Consider the following 11570-nt stretch of genomic DNA (forward strand, 5'->3'; position numbering starts at 1 on the left):
CCCTTGTCCGGGGGATTCTGGAACCCGCCGGCCTACGGCGGCTTCGTGGCAGTGGAGGCCTCACTCGGTGGGGGATGGGGGGAGCGGGTCGATAGCTTTCTGCTACACGTGGATTCGTCTCCCCGGGTGGGTCGTAGAGCCCCTCTACATAGGGGTCGTCATCTTAGAACAGGTGCGAACAGCTGTAACCAGCAAAACACTTTCAGTGTTTGTGTAATTAATTACCCAGTTTTGTATACGCAGGCGGTGTTGATCTCAAAGTGCAAAAAAACCAGCTTCCTGGTGTTAATATTCTCTGTGCGCTCTGGAAGGGCGGTTAGTTGTTCGTGTTCAAATTAGAGGTAAAGAGAAAGAGTAGATAAGGTGTGGCCATCTCGAGGTGACCTCCAGTATCTGTACAGATTCTGACTTCGATCCCTCTTAGCCACTTAATTTCTCCAAATTTCAGTGTTTGAAGATACTGTGGAGGAGCGTGTCATCAATGAAGAATATAAAATCTGGAAGAAGAATACACCGTTTCTGTATGACCTGGTTATGACCCATGCTCTTCAGTGGCCGAGTCTTACGGTTCAGTGGCTTCCTGAAGTGACTAAGTAAGGGTTCCTGGCAACTTATTTTGCACAAATTTTACTGTTGTCCTGAATTTCCTTCTTTTGGAATGTTATACATAGAACGTAAGCATGTAATCAATTTAGTCCTTGGATGAGGTGACAGGTGACTTATTGTCAAAACTAACAAGTGATTTATGAGATAATTTCTGAGGTATAAGTATGACATTAAAATAGGAGAATCTGCTGTGAGATTAATGTTTGTAGGAAGCAGCAGATATATTTGACATTTCTTGGGCTTAATTATAGAACAGCATCTCTTTGAGCCCAGAAGAATGGGTTTCTTTTCACCTTTATTGAAAAATATCATATGTACAGAAAAATGCACAAATCATAAGCATATGGCTTGCTGAATTTTTCAAAGTAACACACCCATGTAACCAGCCCCCAAAATGAATATATTTTAATTGGCAAAAGGGAAAAGAATTTAGCAGCAGTTCACTGAAAAAGTGTTATTGGCTTATAGTATGGAATACACTTTGAGGTCACTGTTGGTCTTCATGAGAGTGTTCCTTTTAGCTATTTCTAAAATTTCTCTGGTAACAATTGCTGACATTTACTGAGCTCTTAGAGCAGAGCCTGATACATCTATAGAGTTTTATGTCTTATTTTTTGGCTTACTATTAAAAACTTTGATTCCTTCTTATCATCCTTGTTTTACTGATGTGGAATTGGGGGCTGATATGTTAAGTAACATGCCCGAGATCACACAGGTGGCAAGTGGTGGAGGGGACTTTCAAAACCAAAACATATAGCCCCAGAGTTGAGGCAATCCCTGCACTAGACTACCTTTCTCACATATTTGGACTTTTTCTAGTAGGAACTTGGACATGAACTTAAAAGTGCATTAAACTTTAGTATTATGGAGCATATAATCTAATGAGGATTAATCAAACTCTAGGAGAGCTGGGGTTTTAATGATTCAAACCTAAGTTTGAATCCTGCCCCCCCCCTCCCCCACTTCTTAGTAGTTTTGTGAATTAGTATAAGTTGGTCAGTCTCTCTATTCCCCAGTTGTCTGGTCTGTTAATGGAGGTGTTGATCATGCTGACTGCCTACATTTGAGAGAATTAAATAAAATCGTGCATGTTAAAGTGCTGGTGCAGAGTAAGGTATACAGTAAGTGGTGACTGATGCTGGGTCTTTCACCCCTTCCTATTCAGAAATAATTTGTTAGGGAGGGTAGAATAATTGTTTCTCCATTTGGATTTCAGTGAAATCCACTTACTGAAGTCTTTTTAAAATGTTACCTATAATGTGTTTTGTGTAAAGATAATAGATGCATATGTTTTTATCCCAGATACTGCTTTTATGTAAGTAAGAACTTAGCAGAAAAAGACTTTAAATTGTATGTTCTGTGGTGGTCTTTGCATACGAAGAAGTAGCTGGTTGTGGGACCTGCAGTGGCTCTGGGAATGCAAGAAAATGCCAGCCAGCCTGCATTCTTGGATGTTGAGGATGGCTGTGTATGCTTTGCAAGGTTCTGTTTGGGGTATGAAGGGATTTTGATTGTATTTTGTCCCTATACAGAGCAGTAGAAATGTTGGCTGCTCATTAGTCTTCTGCAGCCTTAGGTGTATCCAGTATTGGAAGGAAATAGAATAATAATTGGTTCAGGAAAATAGGCTTGTATTTTAAGGATGGGAGATGAAAGGATTTGCAGTAAAAAGAAAAATCCCAATATAATGATTGAGTTGGGAAACCAGAATCGTTGAGTTTTAGAGTCCAGAGAAATTTTTCAGGTCCTCCAGTCCATCTTGGAGCTGTGCTCCTTAGAAAGATCCTGTGATGTAACTTTTACCTGTTGATCTTAGTTTTTCTGCTTAACCCCATAAAAAAAATCACTTCCTTTTTTTATGTCAGCCTTAACATTGCTCTTTGGTGCCTCCTTTCAAGCATTCCTATTTATTTTCAAATGGTTCTCGTGAGATATGTTTAATTTCCTTTTCATGTTGAGCACTATTCCCTGTAAAGGCTTCATTTTATCTAAGTCCTACTCAAGTACATTGCCTAGACTAGAGCCTAATTTTCTAAGTGTAGTTTTCCAGCAAAAAATAAGTGGGTGAATGGTCATGCGCATTGCCTCCCCCCTCCCCATATAAGTTCCTCTAAAATGGAATTAATTTCCCTTTTTTAAATCTTTATTGTTGAAAGTATTACAAATGCCCCCTCCCCCATTTTCCCCCCTTGATGACTACATATTTTTGGCCACTGAGTATACATCAACTAAGATGCATGTCTTTTTTCCAACAAGCTGCTATTACTTGGCTGTGGCGGCCTTATTCTGTTCTTGGAGTTGTATGTGTATTTATTGTTCTTTTTTTTTTAACTTTAAACCAAATTTTGGTGAAGTTTCATTTTGTATTTTTTAGTTATTACTAAATTACATGCCTAGAAGTAACCCTCAAACCTTTTTTCATATATATTTTTACTGATTTCAGAGAGGAAGGGAAAGAGAGATAGAAACATCTACGATAAGAGAGAATCATCAATTTGCTGCCTTCCGCATGCCCCCACACTGGGACTCTATAACCTCCTGGTTCATAGGTCAACAGGCAACCACTGAGCCATGCTGGGCGCCCGGCAAACCTTTTTTTTTTTTTAATATATACTGAATTTTTTGTACAACTGAAGTTGAGAAACAGATAAATAGCCTAACATGTCTAGTGTTGGGGTCCAGAGCCCTATTTCTCGGCCCTCCTCACTGAAGTGGAACCATGGGCACAGGTGAAAATTGCTATTCAGATGATACAAAGGGGAAAGCCATTCTTAATAGATGCAGATGCAAAAATCACTGTTTGGACCAAAGTGCGAAGGGGCATCAGCAGGTTCTTTAGCCTCAAATTGGTTTTCATAGAACTAGGTAATAAAGACACCCCACACACACACCCTGTAAAATTGAGAGGGCCCATTTCATAAACTTCATCACCATAAATGTAAATAGGGGCTTTTCACATCATGCCATTTGCACTTATAACCCGTTTAAGTGAAGAAACTGAGGTCCACAGGGAAGTTGTGACTTAAGAAATTGCATATAGCTAATTTTAGTTTGAGCCATGATTTAACCCCAGTTTTTCTGACCCAACACCTTATTCTTTCCATTCTACCTTGTTGCCTCTTATTGGGAAATCAGAAACATGTAGTGTGTTAAAGTGGGAGATATTTTTTAGGTGAGAAGTCATTATTTAGAAGTACAGGGATCAGTGATTAACTGAATTAAATAATTTTTAAAATTTTATCTTTATTGTTGAGGCAACTGATTTCTTACAGGATTAGTGTGACTTATTTTCTTTTCCAAACAGACCGGAAGGAAAGGATTATGCCCTTCATTGGCTAGTGCTGGGGACTCACACGTCTGATGAGCAGAATCATCTCGTGGTTGCTCGAGTCCATATTCCGAATGATGATGCACAGTTTGATGCTTCCCACTGTGACAGCGAAAAGGGTGGTAGGTATACCATGATATTCCAGTATTGATGCCTTAAGCCTTTTTCCAATTACATGTTACTAAAACTTTGTACTAATGTCCTTTTACCCAGCAGTTTAACTACTAGGACTCTATTCTACAAAACTACTCGCCACAGGTGCACAAAGATTTCACAGTAGCATTATTTGTAGGATTGAAAGAAATATTAGGATCAACCTAGCAAAACCCAGATAGTAATTCATAGGAAATTAGTTAAACACATTAGGTGTATGTTTGAAATATTGTGCAGCAATTCTAAAATTGAGGTAAATCTGTCTGCACCAGTATGGAAAAGTGTCCAAGATAAATTGGGTGACTGCTGTATGCATAGAAAAAAGTCAGGAGGCATATATACCAGTTAAATCAGTTAATAATGAGGATTTTTACGGAAACTATTGACTTCATTCGTGGTTTTTTTTTCCTCCAAACATACATTCCCCAGCTTTGATATTCCTCTGACCACCCAAGTTCTGGTGCTTTTGCTGGGAAGACTCACAAGACTTGAGAACAAATTATACTTATGGCTAAAGTTTGTTACAATAAATAGTACAGAACAGAAGCAGCAGGACAGGAACAAGATATGCATCAGGGAGTCCAGGGAGGTCTGTTACAAGTTTCCTTCAGGGCTGCACAGGATGTGCTTTCTCTCTGGCAGCAAATGACAGGGATACAAGCAGTGTCTCTGCCCAGGAAAACCCATTCTAGTGTCAAGGTCTGAGGCTTTCATGGGGGGCTGGTTTCATAGGCACATCATGTCCTGCAGGCAGCCAGCCATGACACTGAAACTCAGGACCCCAGTAATGAAACCGGGAGTGTACCATCAATGTTGATATTTGTGCGCAGCGGCCCTGACAAACTGGTACAGCACAGTCCATTGAACCACGTATACACCACAAAAATCATCAATCCATCAGTGACACAAAGAACATTCTGAGATCCATGTTTCCAGGACTCAATGAAGGGTCAGTCATGGTCCCAGTGTTTCTCAGAGCTTTGGGGGTTAAGCAACCAGACCTGTTGCTTACTGCACAACCTCAAATGATTTAGTAGATAGCTTTTACCATTTTCTAGTACTTGCTTTAGGTTTTTGTCTTAGTGAAAATAGTGCATTACAGCTCAAGTCCCACCACCCGTATCCCATCCCTCCCTCTCCAGAATTCATCACTGTCCTGAAATTAGTGTGCCCTTTTCAGCTGTTTATATTTTTATTATGCAGTAGTAAATACACATAACGTTCTTTTGCAGCTTGCTTTTTTCATTTAATATTATTTTTTAAAGAATAGATACATTTTTTTAATCCTCACCTGAAGATAATGTTTATTAATTTTACTTAGAGAGGAAGGGGGAGAGAAATATCAATCAGTTACCTCCAGTGTGTGCCCTGACTGGTGATCAAACCCACAACCTTTTTTATGTACTGGACAATGCTCCAACCAACTGAGCCACCTGGCCAGGCCATTCAGTATTATTTTTTTAAATATATTTTATTGATATTTTACAGAGAGGAAGGGAGAGGGATAGAGAGTTAGAAACATCGATCAGCAGCCTCCTGTACACCCCCCACTGGGGATGTGCCCGCAACCAAGGTACATGCTCTTGACCGGAATCGAACCTGGGACCCTTCAGTCCGAAGGCCGACGCTCTATCCACTGAGCCAAACCGGTTAGGGCCAATATTATTTTTTAATGTGTGTGTAAATCATGTTGATGTCTATCTTATTATTTTAATTGCTGTATAGTATTCCATTATGATTAAACATCAGTTTATTCATTCTTCTAAGAGGTAGTTGGATTGTATCTAAAGGAGCTGGAAAACTTGAATATCTTGATAGAAGAAAGGTTAGAAGGAACCCACCCAGGCCATGGGGGCAGGGGCACATTTAGAGCAGGCTCTCAGGAGATACAAGGTGAAATAATCTGGAGGGGTAGTCTTAGGAAGGGGGAGGCACAGTTCTCTTTTTTAAAATCTTTATTGTTGAAAGTTATTACATATGTCCCCTTTTTCCTCCATTGACCTCTCAGCCTGCCCCTGCCCCCCACCCCAGGCCTTCACCACACTGTTGTCTGTGTCCATGGGTTATGCAATATGCATTAAAGTACATTGGTTGATCTCTTCCCACCCACCCATCCATCCTCCCCTGCCTTCCCTCTGAGGTTTGTCAGTCTGTTCCATGCTTCTATGTCTCTGGATCTATTTATGTTCGTCAGTTTATGTTGTTCATTAGATTCCACATATGAGTGAGATTGTGTGATACTTACCTGTCTCTGACTGGTTTATTTTGCTTAGCATAATGTTCCCCAGGTCCATCCATGCCGTTGCAAATGGTAAGAGTTCTTTGGCACATTTCTTCCAGTGACATGATGGGCAAGGGAAATGCTGAGAGTGAAATAGAGGGTTTCGTGTGGTTGTGTGAGAGGAGGAGTTGTGGAATGGGAGATGATTTTCAGCTACACAGAAATAGTAAGCTAATGTTTGCCATGGAGAAGAGTGGCTAAATTCTGGTATGAAGCCATGGGAACTAATGTTCATGAAGCATTCCCACATCGAAAGAGCTGGCTGAAACTGAGAAATGGTTTACTGCTTTCAGCGTATTTTCACCAGGTCCCACCCAGTCTGTTTGACTTGTTACCTGCCTGGCTCCATTGGGCATTTGAGTGAATATTCTCATTACCAGAGACACAGGGTGAGCTAAAAAGGAATGACCAAAGAAGCAACAAGCTAGGTCAGGAAAAAAAATAAAAATTTATAATGTGAAGCCTCCCCGAACTTTTTGTGTCAGCAACTAATTCAAGTTTTTATCTATGAACACAAAAAAGAAAATGTTCTTGTTTGCTGTTATCTGCTTAAATGTTCTCTACTTGTATTCTTTCTGCTACCATCTTGTTGTTTCCCAGACGTTGAATTACTTTTTATGTGGCTTTGTTACTTTTCTAGGGCCTTTTTAAAACTATTTTACACTGTAGTCTTATTCCCACACCAGATAAAAAGGTTAAGGCCCCTTGTTTTAGTGTTGGCACTCCACTAGCAGTTGAACCAAGTATGCTGGTGGAACTAGCATGTATGTGTTCCTTGGATTTGGGTGACGGTTAGTAGGCATGGATATCCTATTTGAGGATATTTTTTACTTCAGACTCAGGAGTTTATACTCCTGAGGGTGAAGCCTTCCCTGCCTTGATGAAACCTAAAATGCTAATTCACTGCAGCACTTCTAAATTAGTCGTACTTGCACTAAAAAGTTGAAGTGTGTTTATTATGTGCTTATTTAAATTTTAGTGAATAAGTACATCATCTTCAAACGTGAAAGAGGGCAATTTTTAATTGTTTTGAATCCAAGGTGGAGCTGAATTAACTTGCATAAAATAGCTCTCAATATTTTCTAATGTAAATGGACTTTGAGAGGAAATTAATTCCAAGTGGCAAGTGAACCAACACTTTGGTGTTCTCTCTCATCAATTTGTGTTGTATTCTGTCATATTAAAATCTACTGGGTTGATTAAATTGATTTGTGGACTTTAACTGTAAGTGTATGTGTTTATTTCTTTCTTCTCACATTAGAATTTGGTGGCTTTGGTTCTGTAACAGGAAAAATTGAATGTGAAATTAAAATTAATCACGAAGGAGAAGTAAACCGTGCTCGTTACATGCCGCAGAATCCTCACATCATTGCTACAAAGACACCATCTTCTGATGTGCTGGTTTTCGACTATACAAAGCACCCTGCTAAACCAGGTAAAAGTCAAGTCATTACTTGACCACCTTTGCTTGATTCCAAATAACTGCTTCGAAGTCATTCAAACTAGTCTAGACTATAATTTTTCAAGGTTTAAAAATTGTTTTGTGGGTCCAGTAATGACGCTTGATTTCAATGATTTAACAGAAGGACCTCACAGCAGATTATACTCCTGGCAGCAAACTATATAGAGCAAAAGCAGAAGGAAAAAGATACAGATCTGTTATAGTCCAGAGAGGTCAGGCATATAGGCTTCTGAGTCCTTCCCTGCTGTGGCCACAGAGAGCATGCATTCTCTCTAGCAGCAAGCCACAGGGGCATGTGCTAATGTCTCTGCCCAGGGAAGCCCCTTGGAGTCTCAGGGTCTGGAGTTTTTATGGAGATCTGGTTACATAGGCACATCTCGCTCTATGACCAGTCATGGTAAGGGAAAGTCAGGACCCCAGCAGTGGTAACATCATGAATCTTGCTAAACAATTCTACAAGTCTTGACAAGTTGCCACAGCATGCCCTACTGCTCTGGGTGTATAAAACTTCGTCCTTAGTGACATGAAGATTTTTGTGTGAGGGTCACATTCCCAGGAGCTGGCTCAGGGTCAGGCTACCCAGGATACATGCAAGGACTGAGCAACCAAACCTGTTGTGTTATCTCTTTCCTTACAAAAATGTTTTTAAAAATTGACCCAGAGGTGAGGCGGTTTGTCATTGCGCAAATTTGTAGAATAGCTATAGTTTTCAGTATTTTGTGTTAGAGCTAGTACTAGGTTTTGCAAAGGAACTAGTTTTATGGTCGTGAGACCTGGTTTGCGTTGAGTATTTGGAATGAAGCACAGAGAATAGCTTTCCAAGGCAGCTTTGGGTCAGACCAAGTCCTTGTGTGTATGCAGTGCTATGCCAAGCATAAATAAATATTATGGCTCACTCAGGTGAGGCTTTGCTCTTACCAGTTCCAGTAAACTGATAATCAGTAGTTAATGCACTTCTTTTTTTCTTTAGACCCAAGTGGAGAATGTAATCCTGATCTTAGGTTAAGAGGCCACCAGAAGGAAGGCTATGGTCTTTCCTGGAATTCTAATTTGAGTGGACATCTGCTAAGTGCATCTGACGACCATGTAAGAAACCTATTCTTCCTAATCTACTCGTGTAGAGTTAAAGACTGCCAGACAGCTCTGCATTGCAGGAGCACTATATAGATGAAAGGTTTTCTAAGATAATATTGTTGATTGTTGTGATAACATTTTCACAGAATTTAGAGCAGTTGTTATCAAACTATCCTTTGAAGTCTTAGGATTTCACAAAGTTTTTTTGGAGCTACCTTAGAATGGAGGGAAGGTATGCAAAAGGTATCCTATTATGTAAAAGTAGACCTCTGTAATGGAAACTATGAAGTATTTGTAAGGCCTGAGTAATATAAATAACATTTTATTTCGTTTTGTTTATTGTTTGTGTACAGTTCTGTGGGATTTAGTGTATTCACAAAGCTGTGAAATCATCACTATATAATTCTAAAACATTTTCATAAAATGTCACAAAAAGAAACTTCATACCCATTAAGCAGTCATTCCTCAATCCCTCCTCCTCACAGCTCCTGGCAACCGTTAATTTATTTTCTATCTATAGATTTGTCTCTCCTTAATATTTCATACAAGTGCAATGGTAATAAATGTGGCCATTTATGTTTGGCTTCCTTCACTTAGCATAATGTCAACTGTGTTGAAGCATATGTCAGTACTCCATTTTTATAGTTAAGTAATATTTCATATTGATATACTATAGTTTTATTCATTTATCAGACATTTGGCTTTCTTCCACTTTGGAGCTATTTTGAATCCTGTTGCTGTGAACATTTTTGTACAAGTTTTGTGTGGACATGTGTTTTCATTTCTTGGCTAATTATCTAGGAGTGGAATTACTGGATCATATGGTAACTCTATGTTTAACTTATTGAAGAACTGCCAAATTGTTTTCCAAAGCAGCTGCACCACTTCACATTCCCACCAGCAATGTACCAAGGTTCTAGTTTCTCCATGCCCTCACCAACACTTGTTATTGTCTGTCTTTTTTATTATAGCCATCCTAGTGGGTGTGAAGTGGTATCTCATTGCAGTTTTGATTTACATTTCCCCGACGACAAATAATGAGTATCTTTTCATGTGCTTATTGGCCACTTGTATATCTTTGGAAAAATGTGTATTTAAGTCCTTTGTCCATTGCTAAATTTTGTGGGGGTTTTTCTTTCTTTTTTTAGAAAAAAATATGGAACGCTTCACAAATTTGCGTGTCATCCTTGCGCAGGGGCCATGCTAATCTTCTCTGTATCGTTCCAATTTTAGTATTTGTGCTGCCGAAGCGAGCACTGTGGGGTTTTTTAATTGTTGAATTGTAAGGGTTCTTTGTATATTCTAGATAGATACATGATTTATCAGATATATGATTTCAGAAATTTTTATCCCATTCTGTGGGTTGTCTTCTCACTTTTTTTATGATGTTCTCTGATACACAAAAATATTTAATTTCGAGTCCAGTTTATGTATTTTATTTTGTCATTTGTGCTTTTGGCATTGTATCTAAGAAACCATATGTAACCCAGCATCAAAAAAAAAATTCTCACCAATGTTTTCTAAGACTTATTGTTTTAACTCTTATGTTTAGTTCTTTGATCCATTTTGAGTTAGTTTTTATATATAGTGTGAAGTAGGAGTCCAACTTCATTCTCTGCATATGGATATTCAGTTTTCCCACCACCATTTGTTGAAAAGACAAATCTTTCCCTGTTGAGTTACTTCAGCATTCTTAATATAAATTGTTTTAACAATTAAAAGTACCATACAAATGCAGAGATCTCATTAATGTATTGTAGATCAATGTTTGTAGCATTCATGCCACTTAATGGCCCCATATCTTTATGGATTCCATACTGTAAGCAGAAAGTGTTTGGTATGACTCCAAGGAGAAGCCAAGGGTAGACTTCTGGAGCTCATGTAATTTGGCCGCACTTTATGTCAGCTTTTTGAGAGTAGGTTTCTTGCCTTCCTTAGTATATCCCGATGCCTAGAACAGCGTCTGTCACATCACAGATCTTTATATTTCTGTTGATTGTAGTTTCTGTTAGGTTTTTTAAAATATTGAAAGTAGTTAATTGCCCAGTCAAGATTCTTTAGTTAAAGCAATCAAAACGGACTCTAGCTGATTTAAACAGAAAAGGAATTTATCAGGAGGGCATTGGGTAAGGTACACAGAATTGCTATGATGGCTAGAAAATGGCCTGGAAAAAAGAGGGTAGGCCAGCAAATCACTCTTGCCATCTTGGAAAGTGTATATTATGGCCCTAGCCCAGGGGTGGGCAAACCTTTTGACTCAAGGGCCACAATGGGTTCTTAAACTGGACCGGAGGGCCGGAACAAAAGCATGGATGGAGTGTTTGTGTGAACTAATATAAATTCAAAGTAAAAATCATTACATAAAAGGGTTCGGTTTTTTTTTTTTTTAGTTTTATTCATTTCAAACAGGACGGATCCGGCCCGCGGGCCGTAGTTTGCCCACGGCTGGCCCTAGCCAGTTAGGCTCAGTGCATAGAGAGTCGGCCCATGGCGGACTGAATCCTGGGTTTAATTCTGGTCAAAGGCACATGCCAGAGTTGCTGGCTCGACCCCCAGTGGGGCATGGAGGAGGCAGCCAATCAATGATTCTCTCTCATCATTGATGTTTCTATCTCTCCCTCTCCTCCCTTCCTCTCTGAAATCAATAAAAATATATTTTTTTAAAA

The 11570-nt window shown here is 39.3% G+C and overlaps 1 protein-coding gene across 1 annotated transcript in view; it reads left to right on the plus strand.

The window, feature by feature from the left end:
• Nucleotides 1-11570, plus strand: part of RBBP7 (retinoblastoma binding protein 7) — a 19786-nt gene that overhangs the window by 643 nt on the left and 7573 nt on the right. Inside the window, exons 2-6 of the mRNA XM_005876619.2 lie at nt 339-350; nt 449-593; nt 3911-4056; nt 7630-7803; nt 8801-8916. Coding sequence (XP_005876681.2) covers nt 350; nt 449-593; nt 3911-4056; nt 7630-7803; nt 8801-8916 — 582 coding nt within the window. The 5' untranslated portion in view covers nt 339-349. The remainder of the gene's footprint in view (nt 1-338; nt 351-448; nt 594-3910; nt 4057-7629; nt 7804-8800; nt 8917-11570) is intronic.

This window comes from Myotis brandtii, unplaced genomic scaffold, assembly GCF_000412655.1.
Source record: "Myotis brandtii unplaced genomic scaffold, ASM41265v1 scaffold490, whole genome shotgun sequence".
Lineage (NCBI taxonomy): Eukaryota > Metazoa > Chordata > Mammalia > Chiroptera > Vespertilionidae > Myotis > Myotis brandtii.